The sequence below is a fragment of the Propithecus coquereli genome, unplaced genomic scaffold (assembly GCF_000956105.1).
Source record: "Propithecus coquereli isolate 6110/MARCELLA unplaced genomic scaffold, Pcoq_1.0 Scaffold35, whole genome shotgun sequence".
NCBI classification, from domain to species: domain Eukaryota; kingdom Metazoa; phylum Chordata; class Mammalia; order Primates; family Indriidae; genus Propithecus; species Propithecus coquereli.
This window is the reverse complement of record NW_012149174.1, coordinates 1,127,034-1,152,830: the sequence shown is the minus strand read 5'-3', so window position 1 is coordinate 1,152,830 and position 25,797 is coordinate 1,127,034. Positions and strand designations below refer to the sequence as shown.

The following is a 25,797-nucleotide window of genomic DNA, read 5'->3' as shown; positions in this document are numbered from 1 at the left end:
AGGAGTTCGAGACCAGCCTGAGCAAGAGCAAGACCCTGTCTCTACTAAAAATAGAAAGAAATTAATCGGACAACTAAAAATATGTAGAAAAAAAATTAGCCAGGCATGGTGGCGCATGCCAGTAGTCCCAGCTATGTGGGAGGCTGAGACAGTAGGATTGCTTGAGCCCAGGAGTTTGAGGTTGCTGTGAGCTAGGATGACGCCACGGCACTCTAGCTCAGGCAAAAGAGTGAGACTCTGTCTCAAAAAAAAAAAAAAAAAGACAACAAAACTCTGGTGGGAACAGATGTGACTTTCCTAGGATATGCCATTTGTTCGGAATAAAAGATTTCCTACTGCCAGCTTACATCAGTTCTTTTTATTTTTTAAATTTTTGTTTTAATTGTAAATTGACAAATTATAACTGTATGTATTTATGGGGTATGAAGTGATGTTATGACTCAATATTAACAACCTAACATCATACCTCAAGGAGCTAGAAAAGCAAGCACAAACCAAACCCAAAGTTAGCGGAAGAAAAGAAATAACAGAGATCAGAGCAGAACTAAAATGAAATAGAGACCTCAAAAAATAGGATCAATGGAACAAAATGTTGGTTCTTTGAAAAGGTAAACAAAATTGATAAACCACTCGCTAGACTAACCAAGAAAAGAAGAGAGAAGATCCAAATAAAATCAGAAATGAGAAAGGAGACACATTACAACTGATAACCACGGAAATACAAAAGATCATCAGAGACTACTGTGAACATCTCTATGCTAACAAACTAGAAAACCTAAAGGAAATGGATACATTTCTGGAAATATATAACCTCCCAAAATTGAACTAGAAAGAAATAGAAAACTGAACAGACCAGTAGTGAGTAGCAAATTGAGTCAGTGATAAAAAAAAATCTCCAAAAAAAGAAAAACCCAGAACCAGACAGATTTACAGCCAAATTCTGCCAAACATGCAGAGAAGAACTGGTACTTATCCTACTGAAACTGTTCCAAAAGTTTTAGAAGGAAAGAATCTTCCCTAACTCATTCTACAAGGCTAATATCACCTTAATATCAAAATGAGACAAGGACACAAGAAGAAAAGGAAACTACACATCAATATCCCTAAGGAACATAGATGAAAAAAAAATCCTCAACAAAATACTAGCAAACCGAATCCAACAGCACATCAAAAAGATAATATACCGTGATCAAGTGGGCTTTGTGCCAGGCATGCAAGGATGATTCAACATACACAAATCAGTAAATGTGATATATCACATAAATAGTATTAAGGACAAAAAACATATCTCAATAGATGCAGAAAAAGCATTTGGTAAAATTCAGCATCCCTTCATGATAAAAACCCTCAACAAACTAGGTATAGAAAGAACATACCTCAAAATATAAGGGTCAGGTGGGAGGATTGCTTGAGGTCAGGAGTTTGAGACCAGCCTGAGCAAGAACAAGGGCAAGACCCTGTCTCTACAAACAATAGAAAAATTGGCTGGGTGTGGTGGCATGTGCCTGTAGTCCCAGCTACTCAGGAGGCTGAGGCAGAAGAATCGCTTGAGCCCAGGAGTTTGAGGTTGCAGTGAGTTGTGATGAAGCCACTGCACTGCAGCCTGGGTGACAGAGCAAGACCCTTCCTTGGGAAAACAAAACAAAACAATAAAGGTCATATGTTAATACAACAAACCCACAGCCAACATCATACTGAATGAAAAAAAGTTAAAAGCATTCCCTCTAAGAATTGGAACAAGACAAGGATGCCCAGTTTTTCACCACTTCTATTCAACATAGTGCTGGAAGTCCTAGCCAGAGCAATCAGGCAAGAGAAAGAAATACAAGGCATCCAAACTGGAAAAGAGGAAGTCAATTTATACCTCTTTGCTGATGATACGGTCTTATATCTAGAAAACTCTGAAGACTTCACCAAAAAAACCTTAGATTTGATAAATAAATTCAGTGAAGTTTTGGGATAAAAAATGAAGATACAAAAATCAGTTGCATTTCTATGCATCAGTAATGATTTACCTCAAACCAAATCAAGAAGGCAATCCCATTTACAATAACTACAAAAAATATGATTATATTTACCAAAGGAAGTGGAAGATCTCTACAAGGAATCTGCAAACACTGATGAAAGAAATTGTGGATGCACAAACAAATGGAAAAACTTCCCATGCTCATGCATCAGAAGAATTGATACTGTTGAAATGACCATATTACCCAAAGCAATCTGTAGATTGAATATAATTTCTATCAAAAATACCAACTTCATTTTTCACAGTATTAAAAAAAAAATCCTAAAATTCATATGCAACCAAAAAAGAGCCTGAATAGCCAAAGCAATCTTGAGCAAAAAGAACAAATCTGGAAACATCACATTACCTGATTTCAAATTATACTACAAGGTTGTGGTAACCAAAACAGCATGTACTGATACAAAAATAGACACATAAATCAATGGAACAATATAGAGAACACAGAAATAAAGCCACATATTTACAGCCAAAGTTGACAAGAATGTAAAATGAGGAAAGTACAACCTTTTCAATAAATGGTGCTGAGAAAATTGGATTTCCAGATGCCGAAGAATGAAACTAGACCCCTATCTCTCACCATATTCAAAAGTCAACTTAAAGGTAAGACCCGAAAGTATAAACACACTAGAAGGAAACCTAGAGAAAACTTTTCTGGGTTTTGTTCTAGACAAAGAATTCATGATTAAGACCTCAAAAGCACAGGCAACAAAAACAGAATTAGAAAAATGGGACATAATTAAACTAAAAAGCTTCCGCACAGCAAAGGAAATAATCAATAGAGTGAACAGACAATCTGCAGAATGGAAAAAAATATTTGCAAACTATGCATCCAGCAGGAGACTAATATCCAGAATTTATGAGGAACTCAACTCAACAACAACAAAAAACCCCACATAATCCCATTAAAAAGTAGGCAAAGGACATGAATTTTTCAAATGAAGACATACAAATGGCCAATAGGCATATGAAAAAATGTTCAGCATCACTAATCAGAGAAATGCAAATTAAAACCACAATAAGGTATCATCTTATCCCAGTTGGAAGGCTATTATTAAAAAGACAAAAAGTAACAGCTGTCGGTGAGGATGTGGAGAAAATGGAACTCTTACACTGTTGATGGGAGTGTAAATTAACACAACCTTTGTGGAAAACAGTATGGAGATTTCTCAAAGAACTAAAAATAGAACTACCATTCAATCCAGCAATCCCACTACTAGGGATCTACCCAAAGGAAAGGAAATTATGATGTCAAAAAGTTAACTACACCCATATGTTTATTGCCATGCTATTCACAATAGTAAAGATCTAGAATCAACCTAAGTGTCCATAAGAGGATAATTAGATAAAGAAAATATGATCTATATACATATATGTGTATATACACACACACAGACAAAATGGAATACTTCTCAGCCATAAGAAATAATTGTATTGTCAAGAAAATGTTAATTTGTGTTACTGTGTTTGAAGGTGTATGGAGGCAGGAAAACATATTTTAGAAGTAGTTTGATTTAGATTTTTCTTTTGAACATAGCTATCTTTCATCTCTCTGGAAAACTCTTAAATTATTGAACAACTCAGAGGGGTTTGTGATGACTAGGATTTTACTATTTTAAAGAAAAATAATGTATTTCAACAGCCATCCACATTTACATTAATTATTATGAAGACTGGGATTTGAATGAGCTGATTTTCACAAATTGATATCCAGTACCTAGACTGGGTTACTGACATAAATGTAGAACATAATTACTATTAAAGAAATAGAAGAAAAAGTGTGAGGATAGAGTACTATATTTGAAAATTAATTTATAAAAATAGAATGTAGGAGGAAATAATAGAAATTAATTGATAAAAAGATTGTATACTATTCTGATAGATATGAAATGCAATTAAAATAGGTAAAGTTCACTTGAGCAATTCAGAAATCTTATTTTCATGCTTCATAATTTGTTAAGGTCTTGAATAGTGGTTATTGAATAGCACTTTAAGATTATAAAGCCAAAACCTCTTGAAAAATAGTCATTCTTGTTTAGGGAAGGTAGGATCTCATATAGCACCTTAAACATAGGCGTATAATTAATGAATGGGACAGAAAAATTTTAGTACATGTAGTAAACAGTTTTAATGAGAATAGACATAAAGTAAGTAAAAGATAATCATATGCTAATGCTGAAATCACTGCTGTCATCACTTGGAAGTGTTTTATAATATGTTATTTCTTGGCTTGGACTCTGGAAATTTAGTATATGTTTCTGTTTGATTTCTTGGTATACATTTCTATCTCCCTCTCTGTAGGAACTACCTGTATGTAACTTTTAGTAACTGATTAATTCCTATATAGTGGGGAAAACCTTTCCACCATTCGTTGGTGGGACGGGATTTGGGGATGGGAGTAGATTGAAAGCAGATATGGTAGATTTCCTTGTGCTAAATTGCACAAGAAGCCGATTGGGGTTTGGGGAGAGATGTGAGGAATCCACTACGACACTTCTCTAGCTCTGAACGGTATGGAGAATTCATAGCCAACGGTTATATAATAACTTTCTGCCTTTAGTGCCTGTTTTTTTGTTTCCATTTTTATCTTTTTTTTTTTTAACCGAGTGTCAAATTAGTGCCAAAAAAAAAAAAAAAAATAAAGGAAGGGAACTAAAACAAGCTGTCTCCCCTCTGTGTTTAGAGTATTCATTCCCAGTAGGTGAGAACTATATACCTATACAGCATATTGCTCTTAACTCATAAAGTTTCATGAGAAGTAATTTAAAAATATATAAATGATAACATCTGATAAAGTGTCTCTCTCTATATATATATATATATATATATATATATATACACACACACACACACACACTCTGTGTGTGTGTGTAGATCAGAATGAATAACAATTCATTCTGATCTAAGCCAAAATACATTTTTTAAATTACCAGTTAAATTTTAAGTGACAATATTTTCTGTGATGATGATGTATTTTAAAATAAAATTGTGAAATAGCTCACCTTAACACAGAATTGAATTGGCTATGCTAAAATGAGCCATTTTATCAAGTTCTAAGTATGTATTAAGTGAATTTGATGAATGTATGTATTCATTCATCACATACTTGTTGAACACTTAGAAAGTGGCAGCCATTTTTTTAGGAGCTGGGGATATATACTGGTGAACAAAACAAAGCCCCTGCCTGCAGAGAGATTACATTCTAATGAGACAGTTCAGTGAGAGAGACTTGGAAGTATAAAGGCACTGAGGCCTGAACCAGCTTGTGTTTGGGGAATAGCCAGAAGGCCAGGGAAACTAGAATTGAGTGAGCGAGCTAGGGGAAGAAAGGAAATGAGATCAGAAGGCAAGGCAGAGGCCAGATATTTAGCGCCAAATTTGGATTTTTACCTGATCTGAATTTTATACTTACTTACTTATTTATTTATTTATTACAAAAAAATCACTCCAGCTGTGGGATGGAGAAGAAGCAGTACAGGTGCAAAAGTGGAAACAGGGACACCAGATGTTGTGGTAATGTAGGTGAGAGATGATGATGGCTTGGGCAAGGGTGCTAGAAGTGGAGGTAGTAAGACAAGGGCAGATTCAGAATATTTTTTAAAGGTAGATCTGATAGCACCAGCTGATGTAGGGTTTGAGAGCAGTCATGAGTGATTGATTGCTAAGATTTTGGGCCTAAACGGCTTAGTGAATGATGGTTTGTTTACTGGTTTGCTGAGATTTATGAATATTGGTGCCAAATTTATTCAAAATCTTTACCTCTTAAATGAGAAATGATTACATCAATGTTATCTTAAGTATGTGAAACTTAAAAAAGAAATCACAAAAACTTGTTTTTCTTATAGGCAGAATATGTCCAGCTTGTTACTGAACTTCGAATGACAAGAGCCATTCAGCCTCAGATCAATGCTTTCTTACAAGGCTTTCATATGTTCATTCCACCTTCCCTCATACAGCTTTTTGATGAATATGAATTGGTAAGGAAAAACATCAGTTTTTTAGTTGATGTAATTCAGAAATAATTTTGGAATACTATAACGAATGAAATAATGTATAATGAGACATTTTGGTTTAATGTTCATTTTTAGAGATTTGCTTGTGGTTGTAGTTCTCTTAAACTCAATAACCAGATTAGCAATTCCTTAATGTGAAATAGGGTGAAATGGTAATAAACAAAAATGGAATATATTTCTGTATCTTCTACATGGGAGATGTTGAAGGCTAGTCTTTCCTTAAGCAGTATTCCACATTATTTGTGAATTTTTGTTTGACCACGTGAAGTAGAGTGCTGATACTAGCTCCTTGTACTTTCAAAAAGTTTGAGAGTTTTTCTTGTTGTATAGGTGTTATCTTCTCCAGCAACTTAGTTTTGCCACGTGTGTAATTTTATAATTCTATATTTCAAACCTTTCTATAGTCCACTGTTTTGCTATGTTCTAGTCCCTAATGAATGTTTTGTTTTGCTGCTTTTGTAATCGAACAGGATTTCTAATTTTATATGATTTATGTCTATATTTTTCTCCATTTGCTTTTTTCTCTTTTATTTTTGATAATTATTTTCAAACTCTGAGTTGTTTAAATCCTTAATAAAACACAGTATTTTAAATAAAGTATAAATGTTTTCTCATTATATTTAAAAAATATAATTTGGAATAGTAAATTCCAGATTAGTAGAAAAGTACTCTTTGGTTTTTATCTGTCTCATAAAATTAGTTTTACCCTATACCTTTTATTTTAATATATGAATAAGGATACCAATATATACCTTTAATGTTACATATATGTCAGTATTTTTAATGTTTCACTCATAGTATATCTTAGGAAACAAAATTTGCTGATAAATTTTGAAGTTCATTGTGACTTAGTTTCATTAAACAAATTTTGAGATTTTTTTTGTGTTTTTATCTGTAAGAGTAATGGCTTCAATTAGCATAGATTCATCCAATTTTTATGTAACAACAGAAGTTATTTTTAGCATGTAAAAATGAAGGACTCTTATTAGCTATAATTAGACATGACTGAAAGCTGACTTTTTCTGTACTATACTTGGATTAAATTAACCTTTTGAAGTTCAAAACAGAGAATTACATTATTTTCTGGACCTATGTGTATGTAAAAAACATATAACAACAACAAAAATAATTGATGAAAACTGCCTTATGATTTACTGATAGTAAATTTATAAAACTTTTTATTGAATTATAATATACACCCAGAACAGTACACACATCATAAATGTACAGCTTGATGAGTTTTAACAAACTGAACACACCTATGAAACCTGCACCCAGATTAAGAAACAGAGAAATCCTAGCACCTCATATATCACACTAATGTCCCCTTCTAATTCCTATCCCTCCTCAAGGGTAACCATTCTCCTGACTTCTAAAATTATAGATTAGGTTTGCCTCTTTTAGAACTGTATAAATAGAACAGATCTGGCTTTTTTATTAATAGCTCGACTTTTTGTTTGTGAGACTCATTGCATGCAGTTGTAATTTATTCATTTTAATTGCTGAATAGTATTTCATTGTATCAGTTTCCTTTTGTCTTTTCTACTCTTGATGAACATTTAGTAGGTACTTTTCAGTTCTGAGCTGTTTCAAGTCCTGCTGCTACAAATATTGTAGTGTTTATCTTTAGGAGAACATATGTGTGCATTCTGTAGGTTATGTACCTTGGAATGGGATTGTTGGGACATAGGATGTGCATGTATTCCATTTTAGTAGATACTAGCAAATAGGTTTCCAAAATGGTGTGTCAATTTATACTCCTACCAGCGTGTATTAGAGTTCTGAGTGTTCCATGTTCTCATCAGCATTTGATATTTCCTGTCTTCTTCATTTTTACCATTCTGGTAGATAAGTAGTGGTCTTGTGATTTTAATTTGTGTTTCCCTGATGACTGATGAAGTTGCACACCTTTTATGTTTATGGCCATTCTGTGTACTCTTGATTTTGAAGTGTCTTACTAATTTGTCCACTTCTCTATTGTCTTTTCTATGTTTTTGTTACTGATTTGTAGGATTCTTTATTCTTTATATGAGTCTTCTGTCAGATACATGTGTTGTGAATATCTTCTGGTATCTTTCAGTAAATAAAAATTTTTAGTTTTAACACAGTTCAGTTTATCAGTTTGTTTTTTTTTTTTAAATGGATGAAGATTTTTGTGTCCTGCTCAAGGAACTATTTCTTATTCCAAGATCATGAAGGTATTTTCCTATGTTTTCTTCTAAAAGCTTTATTCCTTTATCTTTCAAATTCACTTCTGCTACTGGTAAGTTTTTAATTGTGGTTCTTATATTAGAAGTTAGGTCAGGATTCCTAGCTTGTCTTGTACTTTGGATTTACTAGATTGAGCTGATTCATATGGTGGGATTATTTTGGGAAGATCAATATTATAGGCATGGCCCTGATTTATATGGTGATAATAATTATTATTAAGCGTTTATTATTTGCCAGGCAATTTATATGTATTAACTTTTAAAATCGTCACAACAAACCTCTGAGGTAAGTATTATTATCCTCATTTTATAGATGCCAAAGAAGGTATGGTATTTGCTCATGGTCTTAAAATATGTGTTAGAGCCGGTCTGTGAACCCGTGTTCTCTGACCTCAGAGCTCAGATCTCTTCATCGATATTGCCAAACTTCCTCTTGATGGCATGAGTAATAAGTGAGACATGGTTTCAGAACCTTTCAGATGACTTTGTCTCTTTCATAGGAAAGGGCAATACTATACTGATAAAGGAAACTTTAAAAAAAATTATTGGAAATAGCTAGATGTGCATCTGAGTTAAAGGATTCAGGTTAAATTCTAGAGTTTTAGTGAGGAGGTGATATCTAGTATCTCCAGTGTTCTAAACTGGAAGTGTATTCATCGATCATAGATAGAAGGCAGTACTAAGTCAAGAGGTGATTCTGGACTATTCTTTCATACTGTGCTGCTTATGAGTTTATCCATGATGGTACCAGAATATAAAAACATTGAGTCATGTGAATGCTGGGTAAGCTGATGGCTATAAATACTTGCATGATTCCATTTCTGACCTTTAGTATTGGTTGTGTACGTTACATCCAGTTCCAACAGATGGATTCAGTTATTTTGTTATATTTTTAAAAACAAGTAAATTAGTGATTGAGACTTAAAATATTTTTGTTATGTATATTTTTTATTGTGAAGTTACCGTTTCATCTATTTGTTTTCAGTTAATTTAGTAACTTTTTTTGCCCAGTTAAGTGGCATAATAAAGATCTTTCTACCTCTTCCCAAAAAGCATAACAAATAAAATGATATTCATGAAATGCTTCAAATTTCTTGAGAGAATATAATCTTAGTCATTTTTATTTGTACTTACTAACAATAAGTACAATAATATTAATATTATTAAAAGCTTATCTCCAGCCTAGAAGGGAAAAGGATTAAACTCATGAATTGTAAGAAATGGGTAAAATTCATTCCTACTCCTTTTTGACAAATCTGTATCAGGGTCCTGCCAGGGGGAAGAATTTCCCCAGATGGCTCAAATAAAGAAACTTTAACAAAAAGACTATTAAAGAGGCTATGTGAGCGGTGTTAAGAATAAACAAGGTCTGGTGATACATCCAGATACTGGCCACAGTGCAGAAAGCCTTTATCATCTTAGGACTGAAGAAATGGGTGGAGGAATTATTGTCAAGAGCCCCATGAGAGTCTGAACTGCTAAGGAGCAGCCACCTGGTGGTATGCGTAGTTGAGGAATCATGGCTACTGCAAAAGTGAGGTGTTGAAGGCAGGGAGGGAGCAGAGAATACCCTCACCTCCAGATTACTTACTGCCTCTGTTTCCTAGAGACCAAACCCAACCCCAAGGCAGCAGGCAAGGGAGCCAGCAGGCAGGAGAGCCAGTCTGCAGTGCAAAGGAAGGTAGATAATGTATTTGGGGGTAGTAAATGGAGACTAACTAGAACATCTTCATCCAGTGAGAGTATTTTAGAGCACTGTGGCAAGGAGGACTAAAACAAACCCTATACTAGCAGTTCTAAAAGTTTTTGGTCTTAGGTCCCCTTGCAACAAAAGAGGTTTTGTTTATGTGGGTTACATCAATGGATATTTACTGTACTTGAAATTAAAACAGAAATGTAAAATATTTTATTCATATAAAAACATTTAAAAAATGAAAACTGCATTTCCCAGAACAAAACAAAAATAGTGGGATGATTGTCATTGTTCTACATTTTTGCAAATTGTTTTAATATCTGGCTTAATAGAAGATAAGCGAGTTCTCATAACTGCCTCTGCACATAATCTGTTGTGATGTATTGTTTGATTGAAGTATGTGAAGAATATCCAACCTCACGTGGATAAGCTGGAAAAGGGAGAACCTTAAAGAACCACTGAATAGATCTCAGAAATGTTTTCAGACATTGCCTTATATAAGTCTTGTTCAGGGCACAGGGTCCAGGTATGTTACAGGAGACATGATTTTGAATCATGTGTATCTAACCATCTACATCCCTGTAATAGCCATGATGTTCTAGCTTGTCAGTATAAATAAGGGTAGGTCAATCATTGCCTCACCCAACAGTGTAAGCATATCCAACTGTGAAATATGAACTAATTCAGAGCTGTGGACAAGCTCTTTTTGTGTTCTCTTGTTCCCTTAAAAAGCATAATGGTAAATACTTTGCCATTCTTAATTTTATTTTTAGTTATATGATTGAGATTTTGTGTGTTTGATAATCTTCCTGGAACAAAGAAACCTGTCAAGAGTCATTAGGAAACTTGCATTTTTTTCTGACTTTGGGGAAAGTTGACTTTAAAGGATCCAAACTATTCCAGAATAGAATTTGTAAAAGGCCTAAATCCTTTTTTAAAAATAGTAACATTTTGTATTACCTCCTTTTGCTTATTGATAAGGATTTCTTGATTATCTTTCCCTTGTTTAATCCAGTATTATTCAGGTCTTTGTTGTCACTTTCATGTTGAGAATACTGTCTCCTTATAGAATTTAACAAATTTGCAAAAAATCATAAAATAGAAATAAACATAAAGTAAACCAAAGCTAATGTTCATAAAATTGTTGTACATATAAACAGTTGTTGCATATGTTTATATTTAAACATGTAAACTGTGATCTCTTCTTATGTTTTAATTATATTGTTTCAATGTGGAAATGTCTCCACATCTCACAATATTTGAGATTATCAGTGTCAAGGATTCTCTCTCAAGTAGTGCTTGTTATTGATGACATGCAGGAACTGTCACAAAAATATATCAGTTTTACATGGGATTAGTTTCCAATTAAGGCAAATTTACCATTTAAATGTAATAACTTTTTTTCCCGAAGAAGATTATTGAAACATTTTTCTTCTTCCCCAAAGGAGCTACTGCTTTCTGGCATGCCAGAAATTGATGTGAGTGATTGGATAAAAAATACAGAATACACAAGTGGCTATGAAAGAGAAGATCCAGTTATTCAGGTAAAATTTCTCTAGAGCTTAGAATGAAGTTAAGTTTTGCCATTTAATTTTGTAAGCTTTTCAGCACTGTTGGATGAAAACCTACATTAATTAACAAAGCAAAGTATTTCCCTAAATTATTCTTATGGGAATATTGCATATGAAAGCTCTGTATGAAATCATTTTTGATAAATGAATTTCATAGAATAAAATATGCTTTATGAATATTGCATATTTCTCTGATATTAAATCTGCAGTTGCTCTAAAACATGAGCTAAATTTTTTGTTCTTGTTGTTAGTGGTTCTGGGAAGTTGTGGAAAATATTACTCAAGAGGAGAGAGTTCTTCTCTTGCAGTTTGTTACTGGCAGGTAAGAGGTGTTTTTGTGATAATATGGAAAGAATTTAATGTATTCCTTTTTTGATGGCTTAGAGATAATCAAAATGAAGAATTATTACTCTGAGTTGTTGGTGTCTTATTTCTCTTTCCACCGTTTTAGGTATTAAACAAAGATTCATTTAGGTATTAAAAAACATTTGTAATAGTGCTCCATAAATCTTTATTTAATGTATTAAAAAAAAACAGTTCCAATCAGGGCTATCATTGCATTATACTTTATAATTTGGTAGTAATCTTTTCATTCTGCAGGTAGGTCAATGATAGTAGCTAAATTTTTAATATTTGTTTGTTGCTGGTTTGGTTTAATAGTGAGGCTATTCAATTTGCCCTGGATAACACATGGACACACTATATATTATTACCCATACACCGCATTTTTTCTGTAATTCTTATCACATTTTAAAGTGTTAAGATTTATGGCCTAAGAAATAATTTTTGATACCACACTTCTTTGAAAAGTCCATTTTTGGAGCCAATTAAACATAATAGATATTAAAAAACTCGATGATTTAACTCTTTTAACGTATATTTCTGAAAGATGTAAAAAAAAGTCTGATTTTCATTTTTGGTAACTTAGAATTTCATCTGTTTCTATTTATGAAAATACTTCAGTTTTTTCATTATGAATGGACATGTTTCATCTAGGAAAGTTGTAAAACACAGAAAATTAGAATAAGGAAAACCACAGCCTGTCAGCAGTTACCACTATAAACAATCTGTTGTATTTATTTCACTATTTTTTCTGCATATTTAAAAACAGAATTGTGAATGTGTCTGTATAAAATGCATATATATATAATTTTTAAAGACTTTTTAGTTTTAAAAGTAGTGCATAACCATTGTTTGGTTAAAAAAGTAGTATATAACAATTTGGAAACTGGAGAAAATACAGGAAAATGAAAAATCCCATTAAGTAATCCTACTATTCAGACATAACCACAATTAGCATTTTGCTTTTTTTTTTTTAGTTTTTTAATTATATAGTTAGGAAAATAGTTAGAGTCACACTATAAATCTAATTTTAAAGAATAAAACTTGACTGTTAATAGGTTATAGGCTAAAGATATCAAAGAAAACCTCGTTGTTAGGTTTTTGTTTGTTTTTTTGCCTGAACGCCAAGAAATACTCAGAGATTTGAGTAATTTAATAAAAAGAATTAAACAATAATTGTATTTTCTATGTAGGAAGGTTAGACATATAAGGGGAAAAAAGTCACCTCGGCTCTCAATTCCTAAAAATAATCACTGATAACATTTTGGTTATTCTCCTAGAATTTTTTTCACATATATAAATCTTTCCCTTTTAAAACCATTGTTATTATTTTATAACTTTTTGAATTTAACACTATATTATTAAAAGTTTTTCCATTTATAGATTTATGTAATTAAAATTTTTTTTATTTTCCATTTATGGACCTCCTTTAATTAGTCCTTTATTGCTAAGTTTTCCCGTTTGTGAATAATGCTCTATAAATAAGGAATTCTTGTGCTTATATTCTTGTGGGGGCAATCTGATTATATAGGATAAATTCTTAGAAGGGAAATTTTTGGATAGAAGAGTATGTGAATTTTTACAACCTTGATACATATTTGTTCATTTACCTTCCAGAAAGGTATCACTATTGACATCAGCAAGGAATGAGAGGACTTACTCCTTTTATTTGTATCACACAGGGTATAATGATTTTTATTTTCATATAATTTTTTATCATGTATATTATTTTTTTGTGTGGTATGAATTGCCTTTCTTTATTCTTTGGTATACGATAGTCATTTTTAAAAATTCAGCTTTAAGTGTTCTTTGTATATTAGGGTTATTAACTCAGCAAATATCTTTCCCAGTTTATCATTTGCCTTTTAACTTTATTAAGTCTACAGATTTCCATGTAACTTTTTTTATTTTTCTAAATGGTTTATTCCTCAACACTATTTACTGAATTATTATATTTTCCCCATGATTTGGTTGGTATGAGTCTTTAAGATACAGAAAAGTTACTCAGGTTCTTTAGTATTTAGTTAAGTCTGTTAAATTGCTGCTCTCATAGAGTAAAAAAACACTAGACTTAGTAATATACAGTGTCCCTCCCGTTTAAATAGTATAGTCCTTGTTAGCAATGCTGAAAAGAACTGCACTGTTTATTATTGAACTGGTCGTGAAGTGTGCCACATTCATCATAATGGAGGTGAGGGACGTGGGTAAAGAATAGCCGAGGTAGCTGAGGGGAAACTACGTAAATCTGTTTCACCCTCAGACTGAAGAATCCACCTTTAAATATTTAGTCTAATTAGAGTTCAAACTCAGAAAGTCTTAAGTTTTTTTAAACTATAATTTTCCTTTTACATTAGACTCCCAGTCATTAGTATAGGTATAGTATTTGCCATTCTAAACTGAAAGTGCGTATTTTTTTTCTTTAGGAATTTTAGGAAAATTCAGATTATCTACTTGTTTATATTTAGATACTGAGATATCTTTCTTCATCTCTATAGTACAATTTAGTGCAACTTACTGAAAAACCCAATGTGTTCCAATGGTAGCACCAACTGTTAATGTTTTGTTGATCTATAAGACTATCTTAAGTGTCTTATTGTTTCATTACCCCTTAAGAATCAGACTTGGTGATTTCTTGTGAATAAAATAGAATTATTCCATTTTTATTTACTGTAATTTTATACTTTATGATATAGCTGTCATAATATGCAACCAAAGACTATTTCACTTATTTTTCTCATACATGCTTATGCCTGATGAATTATGATCTTAGCGTAAGAGCAACTGATTATGTAAGTGTGGAGCCCACCCATATTTGTTTATAGTATAGAGGAAGAGGAGAAAGCCTTCAGGGATGGTTCGTGAATATAGGGTTATAGAATAATTTCAATTTAGATGTTAAAATTGGAGGATCTTCCAATTTTTAAACTTAATATTCAAAATTTAGTTATGTGAAGGACATTAGACTGATCATCCTGATACTGAAATACTGTGCTATAACTTGTGTGAGTCAATGTCAAGGTTTATTTTCTCATCTTGACCTGATAAAGTGGTCATATTTATTTTTAAATTCTACCTCTGTAGGAAACTCAGAACAGTCTGACTTTTGTCCCTTGTTAATTATATAGGCAAAAGTTAAAATACATGGTTTAATTAATATTGAATTTTATTTCAGTTTACAGACAGACATATCCAGGTCTTTAGATATTCTCTTGCCCTAAGTAGGAATTGTTCATACATTAGTGTTTTATTAGCAAGATTCAGGCATACTTTTAATATTCACTTGGATTACTAACGTAAGCTCAGGAATTTTATGATAAACCATGTAATAGCAACCAAACTACTTCCCAGCTAGAAGAGAAAATTGCTGTTTTTAGGGATTCTTTTATATTGGCTTGTTAAATGATTTTTCCCTGTGAATGTATACATATCAATGATTTCAAATAGAAAATCCTGGTGCATTTTTTTTGACTGTGTGTGGGGGGGTAAAAATGGATATCATAAAATTTATCATCTTAACAATTTTTAAGTGTACAGTTTTGTGGTATTAAGTACATTCTCATTGTTATACAACTATCATCATCATCTGTCTCTTAGATTTTTTCATTTTCCCCAACTGAAACTCTGTACATATTAAAAACTAATTTCCCATCTTCCTTCCCCCTAGCCCCTGGCAACCACCATTCTACTTGATGTCTCTGTGAATTTGACTACTCTAGGAACCTCATATAAGTGGAATCATACAATGTTTGTCCTTTTGTGATTGCCTTATTTCACTTAGCATAATGTCTTCAAGGTGCATCCATGTTGTACCATATGTCAAAATTTCCTTCCTTTTTCAGGCTGAATAATAACCCTTGTATATGTACACACACTTTGCTTTATCCATTTATCTGTTGACGAACCCCTGGGTTGCTTCTCCCTTTTGGCTATTGTGAATAAATGCTGCTATGAACGGGGATGTACAGATATTTCATTGAGTCCCTGCAGTTCCTTTGGATATCTACCTAGAAGTAGAATTGCTGGATCACATGGTAATTCTATATTGTAATTCTATTTTTAATGTTTTGAGGAACCCACAAAACCCCTGTTTTCTACCATTTTACATCCCCATCAGCAGTTTCTCCAGATCCTTGCCTGTACTTATGATTTTCTGTTTGGGTTTTCTTTGCTAATGGTCATCTTAATGAGTTTGAAGTGGTATGGTGGTTTTGATTTGCATTTCCCTAGTGATCAGTGATGTTGAGCATCTTTTCATGGGCTTACTGGCTGTGTATCTTTTTTGGAGAACTGTCTTTTCTAGTCCTTTGTCTATTTATTAGTCAGGCTCTTCGTTTTTTTAATGTAGGAGTTCTTTATATATTCTGTATGTCAATCCCTTATCAGATTTATGATTTGCAAATATATTCTCTCATTTCATAGGTTGCCTTTCCATTCTGTTGATACTGTCCCTTGATGTATAAAAATGTTAATTATTATTATTCTCTTTTTTGAGACAGAGTCTTCTCTGTCATCCTGGCTGGAGTACAGTGGTGTCTTTGTAGCTCACTGCAGCCTCAAACTCCTGGGCTTCAAGCAATCCTCCTGTTTCAGCCTCCCAAGTAGCTGGAACTACAGGTGTGCGCCACCATGCCCGGCTAATTTTTTTTATTTTTTATAGAGGCAAGGTCTCCCCGTGTTGCTCGGGCTGGTCTTGAACTCCTGCCCTCAAGTGATCCTCCTGCCTTGGCCTCCTAAAGTGCTGGGATTATAGGCGTGAACCACTGCATCTGACCAAAAGTTTTTAATTTTGATGAAGTCCAACTTATCTATTTTTTCTTTTGTTGTATATGCTTTTGGTGTGATATGTAAGAAATCATTACCAAATTCAATGTCATGAAGGTTTTTCCCTATATTTTATTTTAAGAGTTTTATAGTTTTAGCTCTTACATCCATTTTGAGTTAATTTTTGTATGTGGTGTAAAGTAAGGGTTCAACTTCATTTTTGTTGTAGTGGGTATCCAGTTTTCCCAATATACTTTGTTGAAAAGACTGTCCTTTCCCCATTGAATAATGTTGGCACTCTTGTCAAAAATCATTTGGCCATATATGTGAGGGGTTATTTCTGGCCTCTCTATTCTATTCCATTGGTCTACGTGTCTGTCTTTATTCCAGTAACACAGTGTTTTGATTACCATAGTTTTGTAATAAATTATGAAATCAGGATGTTTGAGCCTCCACCTTTGTTCTTCTTTTTCAAGATTGTTTTGACTATGTGAAGTTCAACATTTCTTCACGTGAACTGAATTATGCTTTGTACTGTGAACCATATGTTAGAAAACATTTTTAATTTTAGCCTTTGAGTATGCATTTAATACTTATTCTTTGCCATCATTCTAATTTATCCAAAAAGCACTACAGCATTTTCATTTTAAAAGCAACAAAATTTTTTTCCAGGATCAGTTTGTTTAATCATGATTACATACACAGGCTAATTTGAAATATTAATTTTCTTTCAAATTGTATAGAACTTGAGAAGTTGTCATTACATTCTCTACAGTCATGTACCTAAGATTAAATTTTTTAGTGATGTGTTATGCATTAAATGTTAGCCTTCTTGTGGTCTCATTATGTTAGGTGACATTTTAAAAAATATGTTTGATATACTGAATATCTGGAAAGAGTAATGTAAAGAATTTTTTAGTTTTCCCACTATGAAAAACAAAACAGAGCAAAAACACCTTTGGGTGTAGATATTTTTCACAAATAGGGAAGTCATTTGAATTACTTGTTCGAGCCTTTATTACTTGAATTAATTAATCAAACCTTCATTTATTTAGCAAATATTTAATGAATATCTGTTAAATGCTAGGCACTTTGCTAACACCAGTGATACAGATGTAAATATGACATGTTTGGGCCCTCAAATTAGTCCCAGTTTAGTAGGGAGACACATAAAAGCAAATAATTGTAAATGCAACATGCTAAATGTAGTAATAGAGATATGTGCTATGGCCAGCTGAAAGCACAGTGTGTCTTAGGGAAATGTGGAGGGTGTCTCTATGGAAGCTTGCTAAATGATCACAAAGTAATTTATAATAATGAGTTGAAGTTCTGTAGATTCAAAATGTCATGTTGTTGTCCTAGAATTGAACGTATTCTTTACGGTAACTTAGAACTTGAAATATATCTGTCATAAATATTTTTCTTTCATGATAACATGTTAAAATGTAAACTCTTAGTTCCAGGGTCCCGCATGGTGGGTTTGCTAATATCATGGGTGGAAGTGGATTGCAAAACTTTACAATTGCTGCTGTGCCATATACTCCAAATCTTTTACCGACTTCAAGTACGTGGTATGTTAAATTGGTTTTCTTTACATGTATTACAAATTGTTTTGATTAATTTTGAATGATCAGAGATCTAATTACTATATTGCTGCATTGAGAGGAAGACCTCATCTATGATATCTACTCAGGATTTGGGAATCACTTATCCTTAGTTCTTTGCTTCCCTTTTTTGGTAGGGGAAATGTTTGGGGAAACCCAAATACCCTAATTTAATTGAATATGATTCAAGTATCACTAAAGTTACACTGTCATAAGTATCACTGAGTTACACCATCATTTTAAACTAAATTGCCCTATTGCTCATTTATTTTAAGCTGAAAGGAACTTATTTTCTTCTACTACATTTGCACACTAAAAGAAACTGCAATGCAGCAGTTTTTTTCTTCTTTTTAAATACTACTTCAGGGTTTTTCAATTTGAATGCAAATTTGAGAGTATGGTTTTATGTTAATTATGAGTAGTGTTTTCACTGCTAGACAAAACAATCAGAAATTGCATAGATTTCCTGTTTAATGGTGGTGTATTTTTTTTTAAAGCATCAACATGCTCAAGTTACCTGAATACCCAAGTAAAGAAATACTCAAGGACAGACTTCTTGTGGCACTACATTGTGGCAGCTATGGTTACACAATGGCATAATGAAGTCTAGAAAACTCATCTGACTACTGATGCACAATTCAGAGTGGCAGAAGTAATTTAAGAAACTGTCAACAGAAAAGCAGCCTAAATGCAACCCATAGGCAGGGCTAATGTTTAAAATTCATAAAGGATCAGGTTTTCTGTTTTTTTCTCTCTCTTTTCTCTTTTATGTTTTCTCTGTGAAACAATTAGAAAATGTAAAAATCACAGTAGACGTTTTAAAAATGCTAATTGAAAGTAGTAGAAACTCTTCCTTTTTTCATATTTAATTTTATCTAACATTGTGTTAAGGAAAATCTTGTTCTACATTCCACCTCTGCCTGTAACTGTCTTGTTAAAAGGGTATTTTCTCTTTATTTTTCTATATAGTAAATTATATAAGGATCCAACTGCTGGTATGTTGTTTTATTGCATGTAAAGTGCCATTTATATTTGGAAAACTATTGTATAGGATGGATTAATTTAGATTGTGTATAAAGCCACAAATATGTATTTTCCCACATTGTATTCTATATTGCAATGATTTTTTTTAGCTTTGTAATATTTTAATATATAATACAGAATTTAGACTGGTGTTACTAACAGCTGATGTATATATTAAAGCTTACACTATATTGTGTGAATTATTTGCATCTTATCAGTGGTCAGTTTTCCATATGTATATATTGTGGTCTCAAAGTTTTTCTTATGCCTTATTTTAATTTATAATGAAGGTAAAATTATAATATTTTGCCATATTTTTTCATTACCTTGTGAGTGCTGAGGATACATCTGAAGAAGTAATCTGATGTGCAGATTACAATTTAAATAAGTAATGTTTTACTTCTGAAACTTGCTTTTGTGATTAAAATGTCAAGTTCAAGTGATACATGCCTAACATAGGGTTTTTGAAGTTTTGGGTGGTCTGATCAATTTTCTTTTGAAAAGATATACTGGAGTAGTTTCAGCATACATTTGAATGGGAAGTGGGAACACTCATAGAAATGCTAACGAATTTGTAATGGTTAGGACCTTGCCTCTGGAAACTAAAAATAGAATATTCAGTGACATTACTATTGGTAAAATGACATATACAGATTTTCTCTTGAGCAGCCAGTGTATTTGTCAGTGATATTTAATTGAGAGACACATACATTGAAAGCTTTGTTAAATTATAAACCTTCTTTAATGCTTTGTTTTTGGTTCTTTCTTGTTACTGTTGGTTTTCTTCCTTAATATTAAGAAAGTATATCTCAACAGATTACATGAAATTTAGGACTTGTTTAAAAATTACTGTTAATCTCTAAAATGAAGATTTAAATATTTTATTTACAATAACTGAAGCTAATAATGTTTTAAGTTTTGATTTTTTGAAACTTGTATAAAAAGTCATTGCCTTTTGAATTTTCAAATAGGTAATTGACTACTTTCATATTACATTACTTATAATTTTAATGTTTACAGACATCTATTTCTGTTTATAATCATACAAAACATTGGCTTTGTCAGCTTGGTTTTTCTGCAAGTATTTATGTAAAATAGTTGATAATATTACGTATTTCATGGTATTTTAGCCATGAATTTGAATGTTTTTTAATATAGATCTGGCAATTTCAGAATTTATTCTTTCATAGTTTTTATTTTTATAAGAATGTAGTTAATGTAAGAAGATTTTTACATGGATTAAAAATACTATTTAAACTTGAGGCAGCAAGTCTTTTTAATTTACTCCATTCCCACAATTTCTTCTGTAAGTGGATGGCTATGTTGAATGCAAGGTAGTATAGAAAAGTGATTAGAAAGATTTTCTTTCCCTTTGGGTAAAAGAAGATTATATTAGTAGGAAAATGATTCAGCTCTTAAAACGTAGTAGTTTCATATAAGGAAGAAAACAAAAATACAGTGCTCTAAAGGAATAAAAATATAAGGCAAGGAAACATATTGTAGGAAGCTGCTTAATGAAAAGATCTGGGCAAGAGTAGATTAAGTTATCCAAATAGTTTGAGGGAATAGTGACCACATAGTTAATAAAATCCATTTTGTAGTTAATCCCAAAACAAAATGTAGTGTAAGCAAATCCCAGCTTTGAAACATTCTGCTGAACACAGCCCCTCCTATTGTGACAGTCTGGTGTTTGGGGGTTGAGGGGAAACGCAAGCTTTAAAGCACAGGTCACAAGTTGGAGGCCCAAGAGATGATTCTTACTCATATGTGTGTTTAATTCTGGAATTTTGAGTGAGTTATCATTTAAAAAATCTTGGATATTTCATGCAGAAGTTCTGGAGTTTTGGCTTCTTTTTGAGAAATAAGACAACCTGACAATATTGAATGCATATTCCTACAAAGCATTATTAGTATGTTGGAACTGAGTAAAAGCTGCTTCTTTGAATGACTGAATGTGCTCTTCATTTTGCCATTTTCTTATCCCAGCCTGCTTGAGTAATTTACATTACCTTCCTGGCCTTTGAAAGCATTGGAATCTGCTTTAAAGAATCTTTGTTGATCAGAAATGTTCCCCTGAGTATAAATTGGTACAAATTCTTTGGAAGACAATTTGGTGGCACTAAATTTTAAAAATATACGCGTAGTCTTTAACCCAACAGTTGTACTTCTTAGAATTTATTTTACAGATCCACTTGTTCATGTACATAAAGATATTTGTACAAGAATGTTCACTGAAGTCTTGTTTGTGATAGAGAAAACCTGGGAATAATTTCAAGTATTATCAGTAGGGGGCTGACTAATAATGTGTTACAACCATAGAATATTAATTAGTATTTACAAAGAATGAAATGGATCAATACATACTGGTATGTAAATGTTTCTAAAGTATGTTAAGTGAAATAATCAAGATGTATAGAAGAGTGATTAGTGTGAGATACAAAGTACATGGGGTTATGTGCAAGAAAAATTTCTGGGAGATGGGCAAGAGACAATTGCTATACCTGGGAAAGAGTTGTATGATGGGATGGACTTTTTTACTGCATAGCCTTTTTTTCCTGTTTCTCTAAATCATATGCCTGTGTTATTTCCTCTCTCTCCCCCTGCCATTTATATATATATAAAAACATCCACTGTGTTTAATCCAGAAAAGAGGTGTCAGTAGTAACAGGTTTTGCTGAATCTATAAAATGCCATAGCAGTAGTGATAAGCAATATTTTCATCACAAAACTTATAATTTTTCAAGTTTAATTAAATTAATGTTTTAAGTTTCCTAATTAAACTCTTTCATAAACAGGCAAAAAAAGGAATGCTTTCTTTCCCACAAAGCTCTATTTCCACATTGCCTGATAATTAGAGCTGTAATTTTTAGTGTTCTAAAATTCTACCTATTAGAGATTTATTTGAATTAATACTTTTTTCCCCAAAACTGGTACTTAATTTGGGAAAATCTGGAAAGCATACATTAGTTACAAACTGATAAAAAGCAATAAATATAATCCCACTACCCAACAATTGTATTTCCCTCTAATCTTTTGCAATGCATTTTTTTACATAGTTGAGTTCATAAAGAATGTAGCACTTAGTATCTTCTTTATCTACTTAGCATTTTATTTTAAACTTGCTTATAAACATAATATGCTGTTGTATGGATGTATCATAATTTACTTGACCATGTCTGTGAAATTACATTTAGATTTCTAATACTTTTGCTTTTATTATATAAATACCAGTCTCTTTAAAAACTGCTTATAGTCTAGGAATGGTAATGTTAATCTCGGTTGTCGAAATGGCCATCTCTGTGGTCATAGAATTACTGCTTGAAGGCTCAAGAAAGGGCTGTTGGAACATAGAGCACTTTGGTAGGTAGAACCAAGTGGGATTGCTGTAGCAGCACAGGTAGGGTAAAAGGGTTAGAAAGGAAGGTAGAAGTGTGTGACAAAAGTAGTTATTTTAATAATTGCTAACTTCAGTCTTTTTCCCAAGAACAGAGGAGGGAACTCATCTTCTATATGACACAAGCCCAATTCTCAGGACCCAGAACTCAAGCATTTGCTATTAAATTGTATAGTTCAGTTGTGTCAAGGGTCTCATGCTCTTGTGAGCTAAACTAGAAACCTAGCCTCCATTTATAATGTTTCCGAAAATTAGACTTACAGGCTTTTGAAGTGCAACCCTTTTGTCAGGTAGAGAGTACATAACAGCTATCTTTATCAGTAGGTACTTAGCTAATATTAACATTTTGGTTATTTTCACTACAATTTAAGGTATGTCAGTGTGTTTCATTAGTCAAGATTTTTTCGTGTGAAACATGATCCTCTGTCCCTGTATGTTTCCACAGCTGTTAGACCACAAAATTCACTTTTAATGTTAAGAATAGCAACAGAGATACTAATTTTGCAGTTTGGTTTAAGCTATTTTAATGTGGGCAGATTTCTGTTAGAATGTCTTTTGTGAAATTCTTAGGTTCTGAGTTGCTACCTGCTTACCGGTATGGTGCAAATTGGCACACATTTGTTTAATTTATAAATAATTCCTTCATTTTACGGGTTAGAGAATTGCACACCAGAGACTTAGTGACTTGTTCAAGGTTTCAAGGCTACTTGTTAACCAAACTAAAATTTAAAACCTACATTTTCTAATGCTTAGTCCACTGGATTTTCTATTACTCCATGCTGTCTCTTTATGACATAACTGCCTTATAAAAAGACTTTTAGACAGACACCTGCAGCCTATTAATAGTCATGTATGACAAGCCTGTTGAGAAACTATAACTTAATAAGATGATAGTTAAGAGTGATTAATAGGACTATATTTCCTCTCTCCCACTGTGCCACAACAAGCTAGGGTGGATATTTTATCATCTCAAAATGAGAAAGAACAGATGTACTGTCAGACCATAGATCATGGGTAGTCATTAACTTTTATTATCTTTATAAAAATGTTCAATTTCAAGCATACTTGGTGCTTCGAAATATGTTGTGCCTCCAATGTTGCAAAACCATTAAAGCTATAAACAGAATCTAATGACTATTACTATATAGTAATAGTAGTTTGTGAGTCAGTTGAGTCTAGTTGACTGAAATGGAGGGAAAGCAGTCATAAGTGGGTGCTGGATATACAGTTAACGGAGAAACTTTTCAAATCAATTCAACAAATTCCACTAAATGCCTCCTATGTACTCAACCCTGGTTTAGGGACTGTAACCCAGTCCCTACTCTCAAAGGAAATAAAATTCAGTTGGGCAGATGAAAGGCATATTTGAAACAGTGTTTAAAATTGTGTGGTATGGCACACATTTAAGTAAAAACCTGATACAGAGCTGTTTTATTGCAGGTGAAGAAGGGTTTGATGTAAACTCAGTGTCCAAGGCAGCTTTAAATATCCGACCTGAGTTACTAAATTGTTCTTCGGATTTGGAGACAAATAAATTGATCAGCCTTGTTGATTGAGCAAGTAACTGAAAAGGACAAAAATAATAAACTTATAGTAAAATAAGACTAATATGTGGCAGTCATTAAGTTTTCAAATTTTTAATTAGTGAATTATTAGCTTGCTCAATTCTAGGTTCTGGTCATTTCTTGAGAATTCTGATATCCTGGTGGTTTTCACTTTCTGGAAACTGTCATGTGTCCTTGTAGCAACCATACTTGGAAAGGACTCTACATTTTTCTCAGAAGAGTGGCAGTATCTGATTTCTTTTTGAAAGAAGCTTATTGTAGGAGTGGGGAAGAGTGCTTAAAATGATGTTTGTTACAGCATTCCTTTATATTGTATTTCTCTTTTCCTAATGTCTAGGAATAGAAAACAAAATGATATTCAAATTTCAAAATTCTGTCTACAGTAGCCTACTTGACATCATTCACTTTCATGTTTAGTAGGAATCTCAAACTTTAAATATGTCCAGAGAGGAGCTCTTGTTTCCCCATAGTCAGCTGTCACCCCAACCCAATGTTTCCTGTCTCAGCAAATGAGTACCACATAATTGCTCTAGCCACAAACCGAGATGATTCTTCCCTTTCTCTCATCTAGTACATTCAACCCATCACCAACTCTTATTGAATTTACCTGTCCAATATGTATTTTAAATTAGTCAATTTCTATTACCCTTGTCCAAGCCACCATCAGTTCCTCGGACTACAGCAGTCTAACACAAAAGAGGGCAGTGGAGATCATGGCTAGGGGTACAGACTGAGGAGCTAGACTGCCTGGATTTGAATTCCAGCTTTTACACTATTAGCTGTTGCTGGGAGCTCAGCTGAGCTGGGAGAGAGAGTGATGAGCTGTCAGGTGTTGGAGTAGCCAATTAAAACAAGCCAAAAATGAGAGTTAAGCCTTTGATCACTTAACTGTGATGGTATAAACAAAAGGCTAAAACTGGAGAAGACACTTCTTCCTGCTCCATTTCTCCCAAGGAACTGTGCATTGGTTAAAGGTCCAGGGGTTCAGCACAGACGTGGGGGTCATCTCGTTGAGTGACTCGAAACGATACACATTTAACAGTTTTGGAGGTTAGAAGTATGAGATGGGTGTCAGTGGGCTAAAGTCAAAGTATCAGCAGACTCTGTTCTTTCTAGAGGGAGAATCTATTCCTTTAGTAGCTTCCAGAGACTTTCTGCATTCCTTGGCTCATGGCCCTTTTACATATTCAAAGCTGACAATGACACAGTTGAGTGTCACATCACATTACTCTCGACACTGACTCCTGTGACTCTGTCTTCCACATTTAAGGAAGCTTGTGATTAGATTGGGTCCACCTTAGTTAATTCAGTAAAATCTCCTCATCTCAAGGTCAGTTGATTAGCAGCCTTAATTCTGTCTCCAACCTTAATTCCCCTTTGCCATGTAATGTCACACATTCACAGGTTCCAGGGGTTAGGATGTGGACAAGGGTGTGTGTGTGGAGGGCACCATTACAACTCGCTGCAGTCTTGGTGTACATTTAGTATTGAAGACTTTTTATACCTATTTTGTAGATGAGAAAGTGAGGCATAGATTGTCAGTTTGCCAATTTTACACATAGAGGCAGAGCTAAGATTTGTTTTTTAAAAATTATTTT

General features: G+C 33.1%; 1 protein-coding gene across 1 annotated transcript in view; it reads left to right on the top strand.

The window, feature by feature from the left end:
• HACE1 (HECT domain and ankyrin repeat containing E3 ubiquitin protein ligase 1) overlaps positions 1–20,347 on the top strand; it is an 86,973-nt gene extending 66,626 nt beyond the window's left edge. Inside the window, exons 17-21 of the mRNA XM_012651162.1 lie at positions 5,869–6,000; positions 11,385–11,483; positions 11,762–11,832; positions 18,071–18,184; positions 18,715–20,347. Coding sequence (XP_012506616.1) covers positions 5,869–6,000; positions 11,385–11,483; positions 11,762–11,832; positions 18,071–18,184; positions 18,715–18,817 — 519 coding nt within the window. The 3' untranslated portion in view covers positions 18,818–20,347. The remainder of the gene's footprint in view (positions 1–5,868; positions 6,001–11,384; positions 11,484–11,761; positions 11,833–18,070; positions 18,185–18,714) is intronic.
• The last annotated feature ends 5,450 nt before the right edge of the window (positions 20,348–25,797 follow it).